The 26,348-nt window shown below is 38.2% G+C and overlaps 1 protein-coding gene across 1 annotated transcript in view; it reads right to left on the minus strand.

Moving 5' to 3' along the window:
* Positions 1-1,395: 1,395 nt before the first annotated feature.
* NRG4 (neuregulin 4) overlaps positions 1,396-26,348 on the minus strand; it is a 105,264-nt gene continuing 80,311 nt past the window's right edge. The window contains exons 4-6 of the mRNA XM_052659668.1: positions 13,760-13,909; positions 7,051-7,130; positions 1,396-1,479 (exon numbers count right to left, since the gene is read on the minus strand). Of these exons, the coding sequence (XP_052515628.1) occupies positions 1,463-1,479; positions 7,051-7,130; positions 13,760-13,909 (247 nt within the window). The 3' untranslated portion in view covers positions 1,396-1,462. The remainder of the gene's footprint in view (positions 1,480-7,050; positions 7,131-13,759; positions 13,910-26,348) is intronic.

The raw sequence follows: 26,348 nt of genomic DNA on the forward strand, positions 1-26,348 counted from the left end.
TCAATTGCTCCTAATAGAAACCATTTTCAGGGCTTCCCTGGCGGTCCAGTGGCTAGGACTCTACACTCTCAATAAAGGGGGCCTCGGTTCGATCCTTGGTCAGGCAACTAGAACCTACATGCTCAACTAAGGATTCCGCATGCACAACTGAGACCCAATGCAACCAAATAAATATTTATTTTTAAAAGAAACCAGTCTCATTAACATTAAAAATAGGATCTAAAGGTAGCTCCCAATGATAGGGATAGAGCAGGATAGTTACACAGGCAGCTTTTGACATCCCACTAGGGAGTTATAGATAGAGAAGGAACTTTGGGAGATCATTGTAAGCTAATGATCACTCAAGAAAGCAATCAGACTGTTGTGAAACAGGCCTGCTTAACAACAAAACCACACAATAAAAGCATAAGATATGCTCCAGTCCAGTAAGTGAAAAAGTGAGGCCTGTATCCTGCTGGTCCCGGTCAGCATGAGAATGATCCTTAGGACAAGTCCCTTAGCACATACCAAAGACAGGAATACATGGGCAAGGTGCCAAAGTAGAAGACCTCATCATACTAAAACCTGAGGTTATTTAACATATTTTGATTTATGTTAGTTTACATTACCACCCTTTTGCTGATGTGGATAGCACCATGACAGTCCCAGTTTGACCATATAGGATCAAAAAGTCCTCTGCCTGACTTGAGGAGGAGCTAGTGATGTAAGCTTGACATCCACTCAAAGAATGAGGAAGAAAGCGGTCTTCTTCAACCCTTTCTATTTTCCCTTCGCTTATAAACATGTTGCCCACTTAGTCCTCAGGGCAGAGGTCTCCTGCCTGCCTGCTTGTATCCTTCAAAAGCATCCTAAACTATAAATCCACTTCTTACCTCTCACTTTGTCCCTCACTGAATTCCTTCTGCACCAAGACATAAAAAACCTGTGATTTGCTAAGTCCTGAGATGAGCTATGCAGTTTCACCTTCATCAATCAATGCTTTTTTCCTAATAACCAGGTGAAATGTCTTCATGGTTAACTTGCTCTTTGCAGCTTCCCTATCCAGCTTAATACAGTGAAAGCTACTGAAACAGTCACTCTTTGCCCTTAAAGGATTTTCGCTTTTCTTTTAGGGTCTTTATATATTACTAAGAGTTTCTCCTGAGCTGTGAGAAAGTTTGCCTCTAGTTGCTTCAACATATTAGCTTACTGGGGAAAAAAAAAATCATGTTTGAACCCATGCAACTTTCATACAGGATTGATACTACTTTCCTATTTACCAACTGCAAATAAGTTAATATATGTTACAGAAACACACATACTTTGCAACAGGATGGACTGTGTTTCAACGTATGATAACTTTCAGTCTTTTATTTAGAGAACAAAGAAAGATTAACTTGTTTAATTTATTTTACCATTTAGTGTTTCATTTTCTTGCCTTTGTAACAAAGAAGCAATGATTTGGCTTCACTGTGTTATTTCATCAATGTTCTCCATGACCTATGGAAAATAAGAATCAAGATGTTTTCTCCATCTCAGTTTTTCTTTATATGTACAACTGTCAACACATCTTTGTTTACACATGTACATCCACCCCTTCTGTTTGTGAAAAGTTGAGGTGAACTAGCCTAGAACATCCAAATGAGCCTCTTAACACACCCCAGAACACAGAAGAGTTATATCAGCACCTCCATTCAGATCTCACAGAAGTGTCCCTGCCTTTTCCCACTGCCTATTTTCTGTTACCTGAAGTTCTAACAAGCTTGGTGAATTTTTAAAAAGATATTACAAATGACAAAGAGGGTAAGAGGGAAAGACTGGTAAAGTGAGTCACTCTAACAGCAATAAAAATGAATAACTGATGGCAGGAAAACTGGAGAAAGTAGCAAAAACAAAAACCAAGATTAAAAACAAAACAAAACCTGTGGCTGGTATTTAACGTAGGGACAAATGGCTCCCTCAAGAGCCAATGAGCCCTGAGCCTGTTACCCCCTGTCTGTGGAAGCATCAGTACAGTATGAAAAACTTGGACTTGGGAACTAGATTCACCTGGGCTTAAATCCTGTCTTATCACCTTTTAATGTGCGATCTTGATTTTAACCTCTCTAAACCTCAGTTTTCTTTTTCGTAGAGAAGAATGCCACTTGCCTCACAATGGGTTGCATTCAGTTCAGTTCAGTCACTCAGTTGTGTCCAACTCTTTGCGATGCAATGGACTACAGCATGCAGGCTTCCCTCTCCATCAGCAACTCCCAGAGCTTGCTCAAACTCATGTCCATCGAGTCAGGGATGCCATCCAACCATCTCATCCTCTGTTGTCCCCTTCTCCTCCTGCCCTTAGTCTTTCCCAGCATCATGGTCTTTTCCAATGAGTCAGTTCTTTGCATCAGGTGGCCAAAGTATTGGAGTTTCAGCTTCAGCATCAGTCCTTCACAGTGAATATTCAGGACTGATTTCCTTTAGGATGGACTGGTTTGACCTCCTTGCAGTCCAAGGGATTCTCAAGAGTCTTCTCCAACACCACAGTTCAAAAGCATCAATTCTTTGGTGCTCAGCTTTCTTTATAGTCCAACTCTCACATCCATACATGACTACTGGAAATTCCATAGCCTTGACTAGACAGACCTTTGTTGGCAAAGTAATGCCTCTGCTTTTTAATATGCTGTCTAGGTTGGGCATACCAAGGAGCAAGTGGCTTGTATTTTCATGGCTGCAGTCACCATCTGCAGTGATTTTGGAGCCCCCCAAAATAAAGTCTGTCACTGTTTCCATTGTTTCCCCATCTATTTGGCATGAAGTGATAGGATGATACCATGATATTCACATTTTGAATATTGAGTTTTAAACCAACTTTTTCACTCTCCTCTTTCACTTTCATCAAGAGGCTCTTTAGTTCCTCTTCACTTTCTGCCATAAGGGTGGTATCATCTGTGTATCTGAGGTTATTGACATTTAGTATCCTCTGCGTATCTGAGGTGACTGATATTTCACAATGGGTATTAAGACTTATAAGAGTCTCCAAAGTGAAATACCAGCCACAGTGTCTGGCACCTATAGGTACTTGATGTTCACGGTTCCATAGTTACCTTACTTTCTTTTCATTTAAAGAGCTGTACTTTAAGAACTAGTGTGTTATTGCAAGAGGGATGATATGTAATCACAATCTAAATGGATGCCAGGACTTAAAGCTGTAGGTTTACTTAATGAACAAATTTTTAAAATGCCTTGGGAGATTTATATTTCAGAGGCATACAAAGTGACATGAATGAATCTATTAGAAAGGAGTATTAAACTGAATAAAGGAGTTTCCTGGTGAAAATAGGTCATTAATAAATTTTAAAATAACATGTACCATCATGCTCTGATTTTCATAACAAATATAAGCTAATAGCATGAAGAAGGAGAAGGCAATGGCAACCCACTCCAGTACTCTTGCCGGGAAGGTCCCATGGATGGAGGAGCCTGGTAGGCTGCAGTCCACGGGACCGCTAGGAGTCGGACACGACTTCACTTTCCACTTTCATGCATTGGAGAAGGGACTGGCGAGAGAGCCGGGTGGGCTGCCGTCTCTGGGGTCGCAGAGAGTCGAACACGACTGAAGCGACTTAGCAGCAGCAGCAGCAGCAGCAGCAGCATGAAGAAATTCCCAATCCCCATGATCAACTTTGTTTTCATGACACAGATCTTGTCACATGTGGTAAAGGCATTTATTTTGCTTTTCTTAAAGTAATGGCTTTGCAGATACTGAGACTGTTTGACATTGAAAAAATAAGTGGCCAGTGAGCTAATTTTGTGAGCTATGCCCAACACCTTATCCAGATTTTTACCCCTGGTTGTGATACCCTTTTTTCCTCATTAAAAGAAGGCAGCAGTTTAATACTTGAGGTCTGAAACTCTTCTCCCAATTAAACCAGAGTACCTCTGTGTAGAAAGGCTCCCAGGTAGTTTCTATTTTATTACAAACATGTCTTTATAAACTGAAAAGAAGCCAACTTGCCTTTTAGGTGTATGTGGTTTCTAAAAAATAAATTTGAGTTTTTACCATCCCATTGAATGATCTGAAAAAAAATTAAGAGGCAAATCCTTTGAGGAGATAAACCATTGGTGAATTATAAGCATGGATACTTGTGCATTCAAGCGTTAGTGGCAGTCAGCCATTCCCACATTTTTTCCTATCACATTTGGCCCTATTTGTATTAATCTTCCCAGTTAAAACCATGTATGATAAGACATTCAGTTCTCTGAGAATTTTTTCACTGGTTATTTTATCATCAAGCATTTAAAAAATGAATGCAGTTCCAGACAATATCATTACAAATAACAGCAAAAATAAAAAAACTCATCAAACCATTAAAACACATGATTTCACCCAAAAGTAGAAGAACACAACTCAATCTCTTGATAACTCAAATGATAATTTTGAGTATATCAAAATGAATCATCTGATAGTATCATTTAATAATGGCATCTTAGACTTCCCTGGTGGTACCCTGACTAAGAATCCTCCTGCCAATGCAAGGGACAGAGGTCTGATCCCTGGTTGCGGAAGATTTCACATGCCACAGAGTAACCAAGCCCCTCTGCCGAAAATACTGAAGCCTGCAAACCCTAGAGCCTGCAAACCCTAGAGCCTGCGCTCTGCAACAAGAGATGCCACTGCAATGATAAGCTTGTGCACTGCAATGAAGAGTAGCCCCAGCTTGCCACAACTAGAGAAAATCCGCATACAGCAACGAAGACCCAGTGCAACCAAAAGCCAAAAAACTGCATCTCTTTCTGGTTTTTTATTGTGAAATATACTTAATAAAATTTACCATTTTAACCATTTTCAATATGCCAGCAAATTTGGAAAACTCAGCAGTGGCCACAGGACTGGAAAAGATCAGTTTTCATTCTAATCCCAAAGAAAGGCAATCTCAAAGTATGTTCAAACTACCATACAAGTGCACTCATTTCACATGCTAGCAAAGTAATGCTCAAAATTCTCCAAGCTAGGCTTCAACAGCATGTGAACCGAGAACTTCCAGATGTTCAAGCTGGTTTTAGAAAAGGCAGAGGAACCAGAGATCAAATTGCCAATAAGAGAGTTCCAGAAAAGCCTCTACTTCTGCTTTTTTGACTACGCCAAAGCCTTTGACTGTGTGGATCACAACAAACTGGAAAATTTTTAAAGAGATGGGAATAGCAGACCACCTTACCTACATCCTGAGAAACCTGTATGCAGGTGAAGAAGCAACGGTTAGAACCAGACATGGAACAACAGACTGGTTCCAAATTGGGAAAGGAGTACATCACGGATGTATATTGTCACCCTGCTTATTTAACTTATATGCAGAGTACATCATGCAAAATGCTGGACTGGATGAAGCACAAGCTGGAGTCAAGATTGCTGGGAGAAATATCAATAACCTCAGATATGCAGATGATACCACCCTTATGTCAGAAAGTGAAGAGGAACTAAAGAGCCTCTTGATGAAAGTGAAAGAGGGTAAAAAAAGTTGGCTTAAAACTCAACATTCAAAATATGAAGATCATGGCATCCAGTCCCATCACTTCATGGAAAATAGATAAGAAACAATGGAAACAGTGACAGACTTTATTTTCTTGGGATCCAATATCACTGTGGTTGGTGACTGCACCCATGAAATTAAAAGACGCTTGCTCCTGGGAAGAAAAGCTATGATGAACCTAGACAGTGTATTAAAAAGCAGAGACATTACTTTGCCAACAAAGGTCTGCCTAGTCAGAGCAATGGTTTTTCCAGTAGTCATGTATGGTTGTAAGAGTTGGACTGTAAAGAAAGCTGAGCACCAAAGAATTGATGCTTTTGAACTGTGGTGTTGGTAAAGACTCTTGAGAATCCCTTGGACTCTAAGGAGGTCAAACCAGTCAATTTTAAAGGAAATCAACCCGGAATATTCATTGGGAAGGACTGATGCTGAAGCTGAAACTCTAATACTGTGGCCACCTGATGTGAAGAACTGACTCATTGGAAAAGATCCTGATGCTGGGAGTCTGAGCAAGCTCTGGGAGTTGGTGATGGACAGGGAAGTCTGGCATGCTGCAATCCATGGGGTCGCAAAGAGTCGGACATGACTGAGTGACTGAGCTGATGACGATGATGCAGTTAGGTTATTTAGAAACAATTTGATTCTTTCAGTTCTTGCTTTTACGGTCTGTTAGGCAGGACTGGAGCAGTACTCAATCTAGGGTTAATCATTCCCCACTACTGAAGAAACAATCTTCTGTGTACACTATTACTCAATGAATAATTAGGATTTTTAGCCTTATTATTGGAAACAGGCACTTTTCCTAGCCTTGTGCAAATAGTGGGTACCTCTAATCCTATCAGGTGATTCTTTCCCTAATATCAAGTACTTTCCTAGTATACATGTGATTATTACTTAACTGAATACTTGAAGATCTCTGAAATTCTCTATGTGGCTCTCCTCTTTTCCAGTGAACTATATTGATCAAGCCACATTGATCAACCTGGGTCATCCACCCAACTTCCCATGCCACAGCCTGGAAATTCTCAAGGCAATACTTTGAGGGAATCATTGGTTCATCTCATCTGTTTTCAGTCTCTTATGATCCTTTGTTTCCTGTTGTCCAATGTCTTGAAAACCATCACTTAATGTATAATGTCCTTTTATAAACTGTTTCAAGGAGGAGGTAAATCCAGTCTCTGTTACTCTATCTTGGTCAGAAGCAGAAGTCTCATGATATTTTTAAAACATGAATTGACCCATATGTTTCCAAAAGATTTGCTTATCCTTATAGATAAAAATCCTCTTCCTGTCCATATACCAGTCCACTTCAAATTACTTCTGTAAAAATCAGTCTGTGAAACATAACTAACATCATAATTTCACATATTGCGATAACATAGTTTTCTTTGGGGGAAAAAGATGACTTGTGTCATACAGCTAATGAGAAATTCATCTTCAGGTAAAAAACCCATAGAAAAGATTTTTAGGGTCAACATTTTTTGGATAGATCCAAATCCCATTAGACAACCAACATCTAACTTAGGGTTTTAAAATATACATTTATTTTGAATTTACTCACCGTGGTGGACACTGGTACTGCTTGTCTCTACCAAGTTGATATCATACTGGACCGAACTGGCCCTCTGAAGATGGCCCTTCCTGACAATAAAGAAGAAAGAAACACACAAATGGAAAATGGGTAAGTGCAAATGCAGAACACAAGTTTAAATTTGAATATATGGAGGTTTATTTTCTTTTCCGCAACTATCTGAAACTGCTAGAGCTTCCCTAAAACTGTGCCCCATTATTTAACAAATGCACCAGGGCAGGTAGGTCATCTGTAGGGGCTTCAGGTGCTGATGATGCCACTTAGTCTTTTTCCTTTAAGACAGCAGAACTGTGCTATTTTAATGTAGCATTTTTGTGCTCTTCTTAAAGTGGTTAGTTTTCATTATTAGTTGGGATCCTTATGGTGGCTCAGACAGTAAAGAATCCGCTTGCAATGCAGGAGACCCAGGTTTGATCCCTGGGTCGGTGAGATCCCCTGGAGAAGGGAATGGCAGCCCACTCTAGTATTCTTGCCTGGAGATTTCCATGGACAGAGGAGCCTGGTGGGGTCCATGGGGTCGCAAAGAGTCAGAATCTACTGAGTAACACTTTATGTGACATGGGGTGTCTTTACTCAATTACTGAAAAACTCAATTGCACCTTTAAAAAAATTTATTTATTTTTGGCTGCACTGGATCTTCAGTGTTGTGCACAGACTCTCTCTAGTTGAGGCAAGTGGGGCTGTTCTTAGCTGCGGCACACAGGCTTCTCATTGTGGTGGCTTCTCTGGTTGTGGAGCAGAGGCTCTAGGAAGCATGGGCTTCAGCAGTTGTGGTGTGTGGGCTTAGATGCTCCCCAGCAAGTGCGATCTTCCTGGACCAGGAATTAAATCCATGTTCCCTGCTCTGGCAGGCAGATTCTTAACCACTGGACTACCAGAGAAGCCCCTCACTTGCACTTTTTAAGGCTACAGTTCATCGGTCTTTTTTGTCATCTGGTCAATTAATATAGTTTCTAATTACATTCAAATGCTCATGACAGAGTTTTTAAAAACCACTTTTAATATTAAATAAGATATTGGAATGTACCCTTGCTTTCGATTTTTTTTCAGTAAGTCAATGCCTCGAGTATTTACCTTACATTAATGAAAATTAATTCAAAACCACTTTTTACCATAGCAAAATCAGATGTGTTTTCCAAAAATACACTGATTCCTCTTCGTAAAACATGATTGATTCTGCCTAGATTTCAGCATATGGGTTATCATTTTGGACTTCATTCAAATATGACATTAATTAGTTATTAAATTTCAAAAGGGCTTCAGCTTAAAGCAATTTCAACCATGATGGACCTAAAAACTACTGCAGTAAACAGGGACTTGTTTTAATTCTTGAAAGCACATTTCAGACAGTATGTTTCACCTGGTCAGTATGCAAAAGCCTAAATCTTATGACTAGATTTTATAAGCAATAGCTACTCATGTTTCTTTCAAATTAATTCTACTCTTGATTTTGACAAGACACAAATCATCATGTAGAAATACCTTTGCTTGTGTTATCATTTAAAAATGGAAAAGGTTCAGTGGGTAGCATGTTTTAACCATTTCTGAAAATCATTCAATGTCATATTATTTTTGTAAGAATCTTAAGGATGCTATTTTTCTCAGTTATTAAATTTACATTTATTTTCCAATTAATATGAAAGTGTTTAATGTTTACATATGGCAAAAAGTTGCTTTATTTTTAAATAAAGTACACATTTAAAAAGAGTGAATGACAATATTTATGCCTAGAGAGAAATAGAATATCTTCTGCCATGTCAGTAAACAAAGGATGTCACAGTCATCAGCCTGCAGCCTGCCCACAGGCTGCTGATGAGCCCTGAGGGAACTTAGAAAGGAAAGAATACCTGCCATCTGACTGCTGCCACTCCCTGTAGTGAGCCCTGAGGAAAACAGGAGGTAAAAACACAGGAAAATGGCCCCAAATAATTAAAGTGTATATCAAAGGAATGATTTCAGTGAATCCAGATTCTTGCATCTTCTTGTATATAGAAAAGTGCTAACTTCCTTAACTTACTGTAGCTGGTTTTCTTTAACTTAATTAACAATAATTAAAAGACTTAAATATCTTTTGATGTTCTGACTACCTGCCCTTTGTTGCAAAACTTCTATCTATCCTAGCTCCCCCCTTGCCTCATCGGATCAATTTTCTCAAGATTACTTGAGATGCTGCCTCCCAGGCTTGAAGTCCTAAAAATTCCTGCCAAAAAAACACATAACTCTCAACTTTTGGTTGTGAATATTTAACTTGACACCAGTTTAAAAATCAGTGATAGACTCTTACATGAGCAGCACAAGATTCAGTTCAGTTCAGTCACTCAGTTGTGTCTGACTCTTTGCGACCCCATGAATCGCAGCACGCCAGGCCTCCCTGTCCATCACCAACTCCTGGAGTTCACTCAGACTCACATCCATTGAGTCCGTGATGCCATCCAGCCATCTCATCCTCTGTTGTCCCCTTCTCCTCCTGCCTCCAATCCCTCCCAGCATCAGAGTCTTTTTCAATGAGTCAACTCTTCGCATGAGGTGGCCAAGTATTGGAGTTTCAGTTTTAGCATCATTCCTTCCAAAGAAATCCCAGGGCTGATCTTCAGAATGGACTGGTCGGACCTCCTTGCAGTCCAAGGGACTCTCAAGAGTCTTCTCCAACACCACAGTTCAAAAGCATCAGTTCTTCGGCACTCAGCCTTCTTCACAGTCCAACTCTCACATCCATACATGACCACTGGAAAAACCATAGCCTTGACTAGATGGACTTTAGTCAGCAAAGTAATGTCTCTGCTTTTGAATATGCTATCTAGGTTGGTCATAACTTTTCTTCCAAGGAGTAAGCGTCTTTTAATTTCATGGCTGCAGTCACCATCTGCAGTGATTTTGGAGCCCCAAAAAATAAAGTCTGACACTGTTTCCCCATCTATTTCCCATGAAGCGATGTGACTGGATGCCATGATCTTCGTTTTCTGAATGTTGAGCTTTAAGCCAACTTTTTCACTCTCATCTTTCACTTTCATCAAGAGGCTTTTTAGTTCCTCTTCACTTTCTGCCATAAGAGTGGTGTCATCTGCATACCTGAGGTGATTGATATTTCTCCCGGCAATCTTGATTCTAGCTTGTGTTTCTTCCAGTCCAGCGTTTCTCATGAGATACTCTGCATAGAAGTTAAATAAGCAGGGTGACAATATACAGCCTTGACGTACTCCTTTTCCTATTTGAAACCAGTCTGTTCCATGTCCAGTTCTAACTGTTGCTTCCTGACTTGCATACAGGTTTCTCAAGAGGCAGGTCAGGTGGTCTGGTATTCCCATCTCTCTCAGAATTTTCCACAGTTTATTGTGATCCACACAGTCAAAGGCTTTGGCATAGTCAATAAAACAGAAATAGATGTTTCTCTGGAACTCTCTTGGTTTTTCCATGATCCAGCGGATGTTGGCAATTTGATCTCTGGTTCCTTTGCCTTTTCTAAAACCAGCTTGAACATCTGGAAGTTCTCAGTTCACGTATTGCTGAAGCCTGGCTTGGAGAATTTTGAGCATTACTTTACTAGCATGTGAGATGAGTGCAATTGTGTGGTAGTTTGAGCATTCTTTGGCATTGCCTTTCTTTGGGATTGGAATGAAAACGGACCTTTTTCCAGTCCTGTGGCCACTGCTGTGTTTTCCAAATTTCCTAGCATATTGAGTGCAGCACTTTCACAGCATCATCTTTCAGGATTTGAAATAGCTCAACTGGAATTCCATCACCTCCACTAGCTTTGTTCGTAGTGATGCCTTCTAAGGCCCACTTGACTTCACATTTCAAGATGTCTGGCTCTAGATAAGTGATCACAGCATCATGATTATCTGGGTTGTGAAGATCTTTTCTGTACAGTTCTTCTGTGTATTCTTGCCACCTCTTCTTAATATCTTCAGCTTCTGTTGGGTCCATACCATTTCTGTCCTTTATCGAGCCCATCTTTGCATGAAAAGTTCCCTTGGTATCTCTAATTTTCTTGAAGAGATCTCCAGTCTTTCCCATTCTGTTCTTTTCCTCTATTTCTTTGCATTGATCGCTGAAGAAGGCTTTCTTATCTCTTCTTGCTATTCTTTGGAATTCTGCATTCAGATGCTTATATCTTTCCTTTTCTCCTTTGTTTTTTTGCCTCTCTTCTTTTCACAGCTATTTGTAAGGCCTCCCCAGACAGCCATTTTGCTTTTTTGCATTTCTTTTCCATGGGGATGGTCTTGATCCCTGTCTCCTATACCATGTCACGAACCTCATTCCATAGTTCATCAGGCACGATATCTATCAGATCTAGGCCCTCAAATCTATTTCTCACTTCCACTGTATAATCATAAGGGATTTGATTTAGGTCATACCTGAATGGTCCAGCAGTTTTCCCTACTTTCTTCAATTTAAGTCTGAATTTGGTAATAAGGAGTTCATGATCTGAGCCTCAGTCAGCTCCTGATCTTGTTTTTGCTGACTGTATAGAGCTTCTCCATCTTTGGCTGCAAAGAATATAATCAATCTGATTTCGGTGTTGACCATCTGGTGATGTCCATGTGTAGAGTCTTCTCTTGTGTTGTTGGAAGAGGGTGTTTGCTATGACCAGTGCATCTTCTTGGCAAACTCTATTAGTCTTTGCCCTGCTTCATTCCGCATTCCAAGGCCAAATTTGCCTGTTACTCCAGGTGTTTCTTGACTTCCTACTTTTGCATTCCAGTCCCCTATAATGAAAAGGACATCTTTTTTGGGTGTTAGTTCTAAAGGGTCTTGTAGGTCTTCATAGAGCCGTTCAACTTCAGCTTCTTCAGCATTACTGGTTGGGGCATAGACTTGGATTACTGTGATATTGAATGTCTGACAGAATGTGGTCCACTGGAGAAGGGAATGGCAAACCACTTCAGTATTCTTGCCTTGAGAACCCCATGAACAGTATGAAAAGGCAAAATGATAGGATACTGAAAGAGGAACTCCCCAGGTCAGTAGGTGCCCAACATGCTACTGGAGATCAGTGGAGAAATAACTCCAGAAAGAATGAAGGGATGGAGCCAAAGCAAAAACAATACCCAGCTGTGGATGTGACTGGTGATAGAAGCAAGGTCTGATGCTGTAAAGAGCAATATTGCTTAGGAACCTGGAATGTCAGGTCCATGAATCAAGGCAAATTGGAAGTAGTCAAACAGGAGATGGCAAGAGTGAACGTCGACATTCTAGGAATCAGCGAACTAAAATGGACTGGAATGAGTGAATTTAACTCAGATGACCATTATATCTCCTACTGTGGGCAGGAATCCCTCAGAAGAAATGGAGTTGCCATCATGGTCAACAAGAGTCTGAAATGCAGTACTTGGATGCAATCTCAAAAACGACAGAATGATCTCTGTTCGTTTCCAAGCACAAGATTAGAAACAGGCTATTAACGTTCCATGCCTTCTTGGAGTGCTTCCCTTTCTCTTCCCACCACAAGTAACCATCATTCTGTATTTTGTGCTAACCAGTCTCTTACTTGAACCAATCATATATATCAACCTAACCAATACATTATTTAGTTTGGTCTCATTTTAAACTTTTCATGAGTGGGATCATATTGTTACATTTTCTTAGGTGACTTGCTTCTTTCACATAAAATTATGTTTCTAAGATTTACCCAGGCACTTGATACCAAGCAGGGTCCTCTGGGGCTCCTGAGCACAAAGCCTTTCTGTGTCTCTCATTTCCTGAGTTCTAATGGGCAGACTCAAGCAGCTGTTAATTAGGGAAGGGAGGGAATGCTAGACCAGGAAGAAACAAACAGTCAAGAGAAACAGTAGTGCAGCCTTGGGACAAGGTCCTGGTTCTGCATCAACAGAAACACACAATATCTTTGAGCTGTTTTGCAGATACTGAAACCTCTCCAGGTGGGAGAAAGTTAGATGGTATGCTATCCACAAGCATGTAGATCCAGATCAGTTGGACCCTAAAGGTTGATGATGTGGACTCCTACTTATCTTACCACCAACCCATCAGAAGAATGTCCACAAGCTGATCACACCCTTTTAAAATCATTACTAGAAAACTTCTAACTATCCTCTCCAAGCTGGGACACACAGTTTTCGAGGCCAAAGTCCACTGTGTCCTCCTTTGCCTGGTAAAGTAATAGAGCTATCCTTTTTACCTTACCCAAAACTGTCTCCAAGATTCAATTCGGCACTGATGTACAGAGAAGCTGAGCTTTCAGAATCACAGTTTGTGTAACTGTGATTCATTTCAGCTTATATATTACCCTTTAATAGCAATATATCACAACTTGTTGTCCATTCTTTTGTTGATGGGTACTTGGGTAACTAATAAATCATTGCTTTCTTTCATTCAAACTCTACTTTAAATAGACTTACTCCAAATATTTAGGTGTTTTTGGCATGATGACTTTAGTGAATGTGGGTCTACCTTACTAGTTTAGAAAAGTTAAGGTAATGATGATAGTAACAAAGAATAAGATCCTTTAAAAAAAAAGATCCTTTCAAAAATGACATTAATTTAATAACAAAAATAAAAGATACAATTTAGTAACAATAACTGTATTAGAGAAATAACTCTAAACAGAAAACATGATCTGGAAAAATAATCTAGAGCTAAAGGGCATATTGATTATTTAGTCAAACAATAACTATTATGTATTACTTTTTTCTTTTCAAAAGCATGTTTCTATTTTGGTTACCTGCAGAGGAAGTAGAGGGCTCCAAGGATAAGAGTTCCTAGAAGAACAGTCAATGCCACGAAAGCTGTGAACAAGTCACTTTTAGTTTGGATACTGGAGCTTGGGAGAAAAACCTCTTCACAACGAGCTCCTGTATAATTTTCAATGCATCTATGAAAAAAAAATGTTAGATACAGAGTTGCGTTCTCTGTTCCATTAACTAATATAGGAAGCATAAGTTTTCCAGCTGGTATGAAAAAAAAAAAGACTAATTTACAGATTCTGAACATAGACTAGGAATGCTATACTATGATGCTCACAGAGCTACAGTTATAATAAAACAAATTAGCATCTGCAGTCTGATCTTTACTCTCTTCCTTTTCCAGTTTTCAAATTGCTTATAAACTCCAGAGAAATTATAGAATATTCAGTCCTTTTATCTTCCATATTTTCAATATGTAATTGTCCACACTTTAGGTTCATCTGAAATTAATTTTGTTATCTCTGGTGTAGATGTGATTCTAAGTGTATTTTTCCTTGACAATGCTAAATAGCTATTCCAACCCCATTTATTAAATAATCATTCTCTTCTCTGCTGTTTAACAGTGCATCCTTTAATATATATCAAGTTTGTATAAGTGACAACAGTTCTTTACTCTTCAGTGATTTATACATCTAATCTTGGGCTTCTACCTTACTGCTTCAATACTGTTACTCTATGTTTTAGTATCTGGTAGTTCTACTCCTTATATTATCACTTTGCTTTTCTAGAGATTTTGTGATATTTTCATTTGCCAGCCAAATATTTTAAGCCCATTTACTTTCAGCTCTTTAAAACTATGTGACAGAAATCCATAATCTTTGGTAATATCAACCAGTTGCTTTCTCCCTGTTAATACGTTCAAAGATAATAAAACATAAAAATTGATATAAATTAGTGAGTTTGGCACCAGATCAATTTAATTATTTCATATTTGCAGTTAAGATAAATAATAGTATTTTAATATATACTAATGTTTATTTATAAAGCAACCCACAAAGTTAAACAGTAAACTATACTTAGCAAAAATTTTGTGTCAAAAAGTATGTGTGTGTATATATTCTTCAAGGTAGCATTACCAAAACCAGAAATATTTGTTCTATTTAATTAATTCTCCTCTCCACCTCTTTCCAGCTTAGAAACTATTTATAAATGTTACCTTCTTTTCTCCCATCCTAGACTAATAAGGATGCAGGCCTAGAAAGTTACATGTGAACTAATTACTAACAAAGCTTGGCAACTAATGTGATAGGCTAATAAAGCGATATACAAATAAATAAGAGAAAAGAATATCAAGTTACAGCACAGGTATCAATTTTACTTAAATGAGCATATGAAAGATGTTTTATGAACCTCAAGTCCTACTGATAGTGAGAAAGTGGTGTTATTGGTTAGAGCTTCCACTAGAGGGGGTGTCAGTTTGCCCAACGCAGCAATTCCCATTCTCTCAAACTACTGTAAACATGGAGTTCAGGAGACACAGAGAGGAAGAGAAAGGACAGAATATGAGTGGCAAACTGAAATGGAAGTAAAACACTTCAGAAGGCACAATTACCTAAAGTCTAAATAAAAAATACTTATTTTCCCCATAGATCAAGTCACCTGCGTCCTGAGAAATCTGTATGCGGTTCAAGAAGCAATGGTTAGAACTGGACATGGAACAACAGAATGGTTCCAAATTGGAAAAGGAGTACATCAAGGCTGTATACTGTCACCCTGCTAATTTAACTTATATGCAGAGTACATTGTGTGAAATACCAGGCTGGATGAAGCACAAGCTGGAACCAAGATTGCCAGGAGAAATATCAATTACCTCAGATACACAGATGACACCACCCTTAAGTAGGAAAGTGAAGAGGAACTAAAGAGCCTCTTGATGAAAGTGAAAGAGAATGAAAAAGTTGGCTTAAAACTCAATATTCAAAAAACAAAGATCATGGTATCCTGTCCCATCACTCCATGGCAAATAATGGAGAAACAATGGAAACAGCAAGAGACTTTATTTTCTGGGCTCCAAAATCACTGCAAATGGTGACTGCCACCATGAAACTAAAAGACGCTTTTTCCTTGGAAGGAAAGTTATGACCAACTTAGACAGTATATTAAAAAGCAAAGACATCACTTTGCCAAAAGGTCCGTCTAGTCAAGTCAAAACTATGGTTCTTCCAGTAGTCATGTATGGATGTGAGAGTTGGACTATAAAGAAAGCTGAGTGCTGAAGAGTTGATGCTTTTGAACTGTGATGTTGGAGAAGACTCTTGAGAGTCCCTTGGACTGCAAGGAGATCCAACCAGTGCATCCTAAAGGAGACCAGTCCTGGGTGTTCATCGGAAGGACTGATGTTGAAGCTGAAACTCCAATACTTTGGCCACCTGATGTGAAGAGCTGACTCATCTGAAAAGACCCTGCTGCTGGGAAAGATTGAGGGCAGGCAGAGAAGAGGGTGACAGAGGATGAGATGGTTGGATGGCATCACTGACTCAATGGACATGAGTTTGGGTGGACTCCGGGAGTTGGTGATGGACAAAGAGGCCTGGTGTGCTGCGGTTCATGGGGTCGCAAAGAGTCGGACATGACTGAGCAACTAAACTGAACTGAATTCTTTATGAGGAAGATTTTTTTAAAAAAACTATAAACTCATTACTCAAATTTCTTAAGGCTGGTTCAAGTTTAGGTAGGATAGAACTTCAAGCAAGATGACAAACTAGCTGATGTAACTAACTATATGTTAGTTAAATCATAGGAGTTGGATGGAGTCAAGAGAATGGTATAAATATAAACTGAGTGGTCAGGTGAGGTTATACACCGACAGACAAAAAAAGGCATATAAAGGAAACCAATCAACACTAGAGTGCTGTCCACTGTCTTACAGCACGGCCAAACAAACACGTGCTCTTGTGAGAAAATCACAAGATGGTATCTTTAAATAAAGTCAAGAAAAAATACATCTTTTCGTTATTTAGCTAGTCATAGCAGAATTTAGAGGAAAAACAAAGAGAAATTTAAATATTATGTTGTTATCCAAGAAGTAAAAATGACTAACCTAAAAATTAACTTGAAATTTTCAGATATATTTACAAAAAATAAACATAGCCTACCAATGAGTATGTACAAGGATACCGCTTTTATCATTTTAATTTATTTATTTTAGTTGGAAGCTAATTAATTTACAATATTGTAGTGGTTTTTGTCATACATTGATATGAATCAGCCATGGGTTTACATGTGCTCCCCATCCTGAACCCCCCTCCCATCTCCCTCCCCATCCCATCCCTCTGGGGCACCCCAGTGCACTGGCCCTGAGCACCCTGTCTCATGCATTGAATCTGGACTGGCGATCTGTTTCATATATGATAATATACATGTTTCAATGCTCTTCTCTCAGATCATCCCACTCTCGCCTTCTCCCAGAGTCCAAAAGACTGTTCTATACATCTGTGTCTCTTTTGCCGTCTTGCATGTAGGGTTATCATTAACATCTTTCTAAATTCCATATATATGTGTTAGTATACTGTATTGGTGTTTTTCTTTCTGGCTTACTTCACTCTGTATAATAGGCTCCAGTTTCATCCACCTCATTAGAACTGATTCAAATGTATTCTTTTTAATGGCTGAGTAATACTCCATTGTGTATATCTACCACAGCTTTCTTATCCATTCATCTGTTGATGGACATCAAGGTTGCTTCCATGTCCTGGCTATTATAAACAGGGCTGCGATGAACACTGGGGTCCATGTGTCTCTTTCACTCCTGGTTTCCTCGGTGTGTACGTGCAGCAGTGGGATTGCTGGGTCATATGGCAGTTCTATTTCCAGTTTTTTAAGGAATCTCTGCACTGTTCTCCATAGTGGCTGTACTAGTTTGATTCCCACCAACAATGTAAAAGTGTTCCCTTTTCTCCACACCCTCTCTAGCATTTATTGTTTGTAGATTTTTGGATAGCAGCCATTCTGACTGGTATGAGATGGCACCTCATTGTGGTTTTGATTTGCATTTGATAATGAGTGATGTTGAGCATCTTTTCATGTGTTTGTTAGCCATCTGTATGTCTTCTTTGGAGAACTGTCTGTTTAGTTCTTTGGCCCATTTTTTGACTGGGTCATTTATTTTTCTGGAATTGAGCTTCAGGAGTTGCTTGTATATTTTTGAGATTAATTCTTTGTCAGTTGCTTTGTTTGCTATTATTTTCTTCCATTCTGAAGGCTGTCTATTCACTTTGGTTATAGTTTCCTTCGTTGTGCAAAAGCTTTTAAGTTAAATTAGATCCCATTTGTTATTTTTGCTTTTATTTCTATTACTCTGGGAGGTGGGTCATAGAGGATCCTGCTGTGATTTATGTCAGAGAGTGTTTTGCCTATGTTTTCCTCTAGGAGTTTTATAGTTTCTGGTCTTACGTTTAGATCTTTAATCCATTTTGAGTTTATTTTTGTGTATGGTTTAGAAAGCGTTCTAGTTTCATTCTTTTACAAGTGGTTGACCAGTTTTCCCAGCACCACTTGTTAGACATTGTCTTTTCTCCATTGTATATTCCTGCCTCCTTTGTCAAAGATAAGGTGTCCATAGGGTGTGGATTTATCTCTGGGCTTTTTATTTTGTTCCACTGATCTATATTTCTGTCTTTGTGCCAGTACCATGCTATCTTGATGACTGCAGCTTTGTAGTAGAGCCTGAAGTCAGGCAGGTTGATTCCTCTAGTTCCATTCTTCTTTCTCAAGATTGCTTTGGCTATTCGAGGCTTTTTGTATTTCCATACAAATTGTGAAATTATTTGTTCTAGTTCTGTGAAGAATACTATTGGGTAGCTTGATAGGGATTGTATTGAATCTATAGATTGCTTTGGGTAGTATACTCATTTTCACTATATTGATTCTTCCAATCCATGAACATGGTATATTTCTCCATCTATTTGTGTCCCCTTTGATTTCTTTCATCAGTGTTTTATAGTTTTCTATATATAGGTCTTTTGTTTCTTTAGGTAGATATAATCCTAAGTATTTTATTCTTTTCATTGCAATGGTGAATGGAATTGTTTCCTTAATTTATCTTTTGTTTTCTCATTGTTAGTGTTTAGGAATGCAAGAGATTTCTGTGTGTTAATTTTATATCCTGCAACTTTACTATATTCATTGATTAGCTCTAGTAATTTTCTGGTGGAGTCTTTAGGGTTTTCTATGTAGAGGATCATGTCATCTGCAAACATTGAGAGTTTTACTTCTTTTATATTCTGGATTCCTTTTATTTCTTTTTCTGCTCTGATTGCTGTGGCCAAAACTTCCAAAACTATGTTGAATAGTAATGGTGAGAGTGGGCACCCTTGCCTTGTTCCTGACTTTAGGGGAAATGTTTTCAATTTTTCACCATTGAGGATAATGTTTGCTGTGGGTTTGTCGTATATAGCTTTTATTATGTGGAGGTATGTTCTTTCTGTTTCTGCTTTCTTGAGAGTTTTTATCATAAATTGATGTGGAATTTTGTCCAAGGCTTTTTCTGCATCTGTTGAGATAATCATATGGTTTTTATCTTTCAATTTGTTAATGTGGTGTATTACATTGATTGATTTGTGGATATTAAAGAATCCTTGCATTCCTGGGATAAAGCCCACTTGGTCATGATATACAATCTTTTTAATATGTTGTTGGATTCTGTTTGCTAGAATTTTGTTAAGGATTTTTGCATCCATGTTCATCAGTGATATTGGCCTGTAGTTTCTTTTTTTGTGGCATTTTTGTCAGGTTTTGGTACTAGGGTGATGGTGGCCTCATAGGATGAGTTTGGAAGTTTACCTTCTTCTGGAAGAGTTTGAGTAAGACAGGTGTTAGCTTTTCTCTAAATTTTTGGTAGAATTCAGCTGTGAAGCTGTCTGGTCCTGGGCTTTTGTTTGCTGGAAGATTTCTGATTACAGTTTTGATTTCCATGCTTGTGATGGGTCTGTTAAGATCTTCTATTTCTTCCTGGTTCAGTTTTGAAAAGTTATACTTTTCTAAGAATTTGTCCATTTCTTCCAAGTTGTCCATTTTATTGGCATATCATTGCTGATAGTAGGCTGTTATGATCCTTTGTATTTCTGTGTTGTCTGTTGTGATTTCCCCATTTTCATTTGTAATTTTGTTGATTTGATTCTTCTCCCTTTGTTTCTTGTTGAGTCTAGCTAATGGTTTGTCAATTTTATTTATCTTCTCAAAGAACCAGCTTTTGGCTTTGTTGATTTTTGCTATGGTCTCTTTTGTTTCTTTTGCATTTATTTCTGCCCTAATTTTTAAGATTTCTTTCCTTCTACTAACCCTGGGGTTCTTCATTTCTTCCTTTTCTAGTTGCTTTAGGTGCTTTTATTTATTTGACTTTTTTCTTGCTTCTTGAGGTAAGCCTGTATTGCTATGAACTTTCCCTTTAGCACTGCTTTTATAGTGTCCCATAGGTTTTGGGTTATTGTGTTTTCATTTTCATTTGTTTCTATGTATATTTTGATTTCTTCTATGATTTTATGGTTATTCAGAAGCATGTTGTTTAGCCTCCATATGTTGGAATTTTTAATAGTTTTTTCCCTGTAATTGAGATCTAATCTTACTGCATTGTGGTCAGAAAAGATGATTGGAATGATTTCAGTTTTTTGAATTTACCAAGGCTAAATTTATGGCCCAGGATGTGAGGATCCCGCTTTAAAAGCTCGAGCTCATTTGTGAAAATGTTATGACCCAGTTATGACACAAATATCAAACTTCAGGCAAAGTCAGCTCCTTTAAGGATAAATAAATAAGGGTGAATTAGGGCTTCCCTGGTGGCTCAGCTGGTAAAGAATTTGCCTACAATGCAGGAGACCTGGGTTCAGTCCCTGGGTTGGGAAGATGCACTGGAGAAAGGTTACCCACTCCTGTATTCGGGCCTGGAGAATTCCATGGACAGAGAAGCCTGGTGGGCTACAGTCCATGGGGTCACAAAGAGTCATATATGACTGAGCGACTTTCAGAAAAAAAAAAAGGCAGGAGAGGTGAATTAAGATTTAGACAGATAATGAAATAGTAGTATCAGTTGAAGCAAAATAGAAAGGTGAGCCATTTGTACCACCATTTCATGTAGAACTAAGTAGCCTTCAGTCTTTATGTAACTTCCTTGCTAATTTATTTTTGGACATCATTTCTGCACCGACTGCCAAGTAGCAAACAGTTGCGCCATCTACCGAGGTAAATACCAAGTATTAGGATTATGCACATTTTCCTGGAACTGAAAGATGAATGCTGGAACAGGTACTAGAGATTTCAAAATTCAGAATCCAAGACATATGTGTTGGTTTTCTAGCTGAACACCACCAACAATCTCTCCTTAAACCCAGAAGCTATGTTAGTACACTGGACATGAAATAAATTCATTAGACTCCACAGCATTCAAGGTAAGTTGTTAGAACCAAGGTTTTAATCATGTGAATAAACAGTGCCATATAGCTCTAAGAAAGAGTATTGGACTGTGAGCTAGAAAAACCTGATTTCTTGATCTACTCTTATGACTTGGTGTGACCTTCAGCAAGTCACTCAAACTCTGTAAGACTGTAAAATCAAAATAACACCTGCTGTAGCTATTTCATAGGCCTATTGTCAGAATCAAACAAGTAATGTCTAAAAGTGCTTTGAATATGGAAACACACTATAAAAGTGAAACTGAAATTAGTTACTTTACAAAGGCCATGTTTACATCTCATGTATGACTACATGGAATAAATACTGAAGAAAAGTTATAGCCAGAAAAAATTAAAAGGTTTTCAGAAATAATAAACAATTATAGAAGAGTTCACTAACCAAGTAGAGACTTGATGTCAATGCCACTTGACTTGGGCTAATCTATACTAGAAAGAAAAAGTATAATATTGGCATATGCTAAAATTGACTTCCAAGTTTGATTTCTACTTTATAGCAATCAAAGTTCAATCTGAAACCCATGAAAAATGGCAAAAGTAAATCCAAAATAAAATAAAACTATTAGAGTGTTCAAAAACACATGAACTAATAAGCACATGAGCTTAAATCCCTTTAGTGATCCAGAGCCAGATAACCATACAAAAACATGCCAACATCCTATGGAACTCCTACTATATTTTTATAGGTCAAGAATTTAGGGAAGACTGATTCTTTTATTAGCTAATGCCATAAATGTGCCATAAATGTAATTTCACTAAACATTAATAGATTCTTAATATTAAGTAAGAGACACTTAGCTAATATTTAACTTTGCAAAAGTTTTGCTTAATAAAATATTTATATGATATTAGCGCCCTTAAAAACCAATAAATATTGCACTTCAAAAGTGTAAAGTATAATCTAAGTCCAATAAAAAAGCAAAATCTATTAGGTTCTTCCAAGGTGGACTATTAACCAGATAATTCATGTGCTGAAATGGACTACAGATTATCAGTTCAGTTGCTCAGTCGTGTCTGACACTTTGCGACTCCATGAATCGCAGCACGCCAGGCCTCCCTGTTCATCACCATCTCCCGGAGTTCACTCAGACTCACATCCATCGAGTCCGTGATGCCATCCAGCCAGCTCATCCTCTGTCGTCCCCTTCTCCTCCTGCCCCCAATCCCTCCCAGCATCAGAGTCTTTTCCAATGAGTCAACTCTTCGCATGAGGTGGCCAAAGTACTGGAGTTTCAGCTTTAGCATCATTCCTTCCCACGAAATCCCAGGGTTGATCTCCTTCAGAATGGACTGGTTGGATCTCCTTGCAGTCCAAGGGACTCTCAAGAGTCTTCTCCAACACCACAGTTCAAAAGCATCAATTCTTCGGCACTCAGCCTTCTTCACAGTCCAACTCTCACATCCATACATGACCACAGGAAAAACCATAGCCTTGACTAGACGGAACTTAGTCGGCAAAGTAATGTCTCTGCTTTTGAATACACTATCTAGGTTGGTCATAACTTTTCTTCCAAGGAGTAAGTGTCTTTTAATTTCATGGCTGCAATCACCATCTGCAGTGATTTTGGAGCCCCCAAAAATAAATTCTCTCACTGTTTCTACTGTTTCCCCATCTATTTCCCATGAAGTGATGGGACCGGATACCATGATCTTCGTTTTCTGAATGTTGAGCTTTAAGCCAACTTGTTCACTCTCCACTTTCACTTTCATCAAGAGGCTTTTTAGTTCCTCTTCACTTTCTCCCATAAGGGTGGTGTCATCTGCGTATCTGAGGTTATTGATATTTCTCCCAGCAATCTTGATTCCAGCTTGTGTTTCTTCCAGTCCAGCGTTTCTCAAGATGTACTCTGCATAGAAGTTAATCTGTATATAAATGGATAGATGTTCTCCATAGAGAATAACTAATATTTGTCATGTATGGTAGTAGTATTGTGAAAAATTATGGTTTTCTTTTTGCTTTAGTAAAACACTGTGAAAATTTTAAACATTTTACTTACTGAAACAAGCTAAAGCACCATGAATGAAGGAAGCATGTAAACAAATGATAAGAGTAAGCAAGAGTAATTTAAAACAGGACCTTCATTACTGAACCCATGCATTGGCTAGTCTTTTCCAGTGAAGACTTTTTGGGAGAGACAGCCACAGAATGCTGCTTGGTTCAACCAGAATACTTTAGGCAAAATTTTGTGATTAAAATTTTTTTCCCAAATATTGTCTTTCTCTGTGTGAGAAAAATTATCTCAATTCTTTGCTCACCATATTCTGCTTTCCTCAAAAAAAAAAAAATCAGAAAGGAAATCCAAAAATGTTCTTGAAAGACAAGGTATATATATATTTTAAATGATTAGGGAAGAAAAGTAAAACTATAAGCAGGAAATATATGTATTTTTGTAGTCTATATTGCTATAATCCTTGGTATAAATATATATATATATATATATTTGTATATACAAAGATTTATTTATATATAAAATCAGTATATGTCAGTTCTTCCTTTCTTTTAAGTAATAATTTCAGTAAATATAAAACTACATTTAAAATTTATACAAAAACAAATTATATTAATGGACCTCCTAACTGTAGACATTGGTAAAACTGAAAGGTCAGGGACAACTGGAAAGACTCATCCTCTTAAATCACCACTCAATTAAACCACAGTTCTAAATGGACAGTATTCATGCTGGCATCTTACCTTCCCAGGCTTCAGGTCTCAACAACCTTCTAATGCAGAGAAAATGTCATGCCCCAACTTGGAATAAGACAAAGAGAAGCCAGCATCAGCTCACTTCCTGACAAAAGAAGTTAAGTATTAGAGCTGAACAAAAGTCACAGTTTCCAGTTTGCATGGTATTCCTATGTTGAAAATGAAATCTTATTGGTGAGAAATTGGGATATTTTTCAGTGGCCTGTCAAAGGAAGTAGTGGATGAAAAAGACACTATCTAAAAGGATAACCAAAATTCAGAAGCAAATACACAGGCTGATATAATTTCATAATGCAACGAATAAGAAGAAAATGAAGATGCTTTAAAGGAGGATATTCGTTGTCTTTTATTGGCACTCTGCTTCCTAGAACACCTGAGTCAGTTCTGAAGAATAGTTTCTATTCTTGGACAAGTGATACAAAGGAGTAAGACAAAGGCTGGTGGAAGACATGGAGACCTCAGATGGCAGGTATGTTTGCCCTGTTTCAAAACCATATTCTGCCATGTTTGACAAGCAGGTGATCTAGAAAAACGTGAGGTTTCAAGAAGATTTATCCTTTTAAGTTTTTGTTCTAAGGATGGTGAGGTCAAGAAAGATATATCAGTTGTTTCTGCTGAGAATACTAATGAAAAATAAGGTTACTAAAATGAAAAGTGTCAACAAAATGTATAGCTAAATAAAGCAGTTGTTTGAAGTTTTGCAACTGTTCTATCATCAGCTTCAAGGCTGTGATTTCCTTTCTGTAAAGGTGTTCTAAAGATCAATCTAAATCCTGATGTTTAATAAAGCATGTGGTACACTGCCAAAAGTCAAAGTGAAGAGGACACCGTTCTGATTAATATCACAGTAGCATTTTGAACTTTCTTTCTTTGAAGTATAACCCTCTACTAAATTTACAGATGAAAAGCCACAAGTCTTACCTAAAAAGAGGGCCAAGAACTGGTCTATCATAACTACTGACCTTAAGAAAACTAAAATTTTATGTGATTAATAAAACAACTCATAAAACCAGAAAATTCCTTTTTGAAATTGAGTTTAGTAAAATGTACACTGAGGCCCGGCAAAACCGTGGACAGGCACAAATGCAATATACAGTTAAAAGAGGTAACATGTCCAATGCAGAAATACAATAAATGTTGATTTCCTTATATTTTCTCAATTCTGATTCTCAACATCAATTATTTTACTTTCATAAAACAAGCCTTTCATATAGCAAAACTTTCATGTATTATGTTTGCAGTCCTAAATTGCCTCTCTTAAATAGAATTCAGTCTTTATCACCTTGACAAATGATGATTTTTACCTACCCAACACTGGAACTGCTGTAGATAGGGGACAAAGCTTGCCTTCAGAGACTTTCCCAACAATTCAGTGGTTAAGACATCATGTTTCCAATGCAGGGGGTGTGGGTTCAAACCCTTGTTGGGGAACGCATATCCTACATAGCCAAAAATTTTAAAAAGAAAAAAAAAGCTTGGCTTTAGCCAAGGCAGCAGGGTCTCAGGTTCTTTGGTCTGAGCCTGTGGCTCTGTGGGCAGATAATTCTTAGGAATGCCCCTCTGGAAGAATTCTGGTCATCAGGCTCAGGAAGCCAGAGCTTACTGAGTCACTCTGGGAAGGTATCTTTTGCCTGATATTTAAAATTCCACCTCCACACTGTGCAATGGTTGGCTCCAAAGTGATCACAAGAAACCTGGAGGAAAGTGAAGCAGCAAGGAGAGGCCTCATCCAGCTAGTGATGCAAACACAGGTGAAAACAAATCCTTCCTCCCTATCTTTGCTCCATGAACCTAGAAAGTTCTAGTTGGAAGGCTGAAAGGTCAGGGGCTGGCTAACCTTGTGCCTAAGTTGGCCAAGAAGGCAAGGGCCGTAAAGGACTGAATTCACCTGGATTGTTCTCAGTGAAAGACTTTGAAATAGACAGAAAGGTTGTTAGGCCTCTAACAACCCTCTGGGTTTTCTGATACTATGGGGTCCTGTGTTTTTCATTGTCTTTGAGCTATTTTACAACTCTGTAAATTTAGGAAATCTATTACAATGTAAATTAATTTTGTCCAGTATAATACAAGAGATTTCCCTGTGGATACTGATTAGTATTTATAAATTCACTTCAACATTATAGACTGATCACCTATACTTACATGTGTGTGTGGGTTTTTATTTGTTTGTTTTTGGCCCCACCGTGAGGGCCCTCAGCAGTGAAAACCTGAAGACCTAACCACTGGAAGGCCAGGAAACTCCCATGCATGTGTTGTTTGCACTTGTCTTTGAGTCAGTTGTAACCTTTTATTGGTTCCCTTGTTAATGAATGAGTCAAATATGTCTTTGACACATGTTCATATTATATTTGTATGAAAATCATGATTTTCTCTAAAAATTATTTTTTTTAAACCAGTTTGAAGGTCACCCACTGAGACGGATTCATCCGACAAAGCTAGCAAACGGAGCTGCCAGTGAGG

The sequence above is a fragment of the Budorcas taxicolor genome, chromosome 21, assembly GCF_023091745.1.
Source record: "Budorcas taxicolor isolate Tak-1 chromosome 21, Takin1.1, whole genome shotgun sequence".
In the NCBI taxonomy this organism is placed as follows: Eukaryota; Metazoa; Chordata; class Mammalia; order Artiodactyla; family Bovidae; genus Budorcas; species Budorcas taxicolor.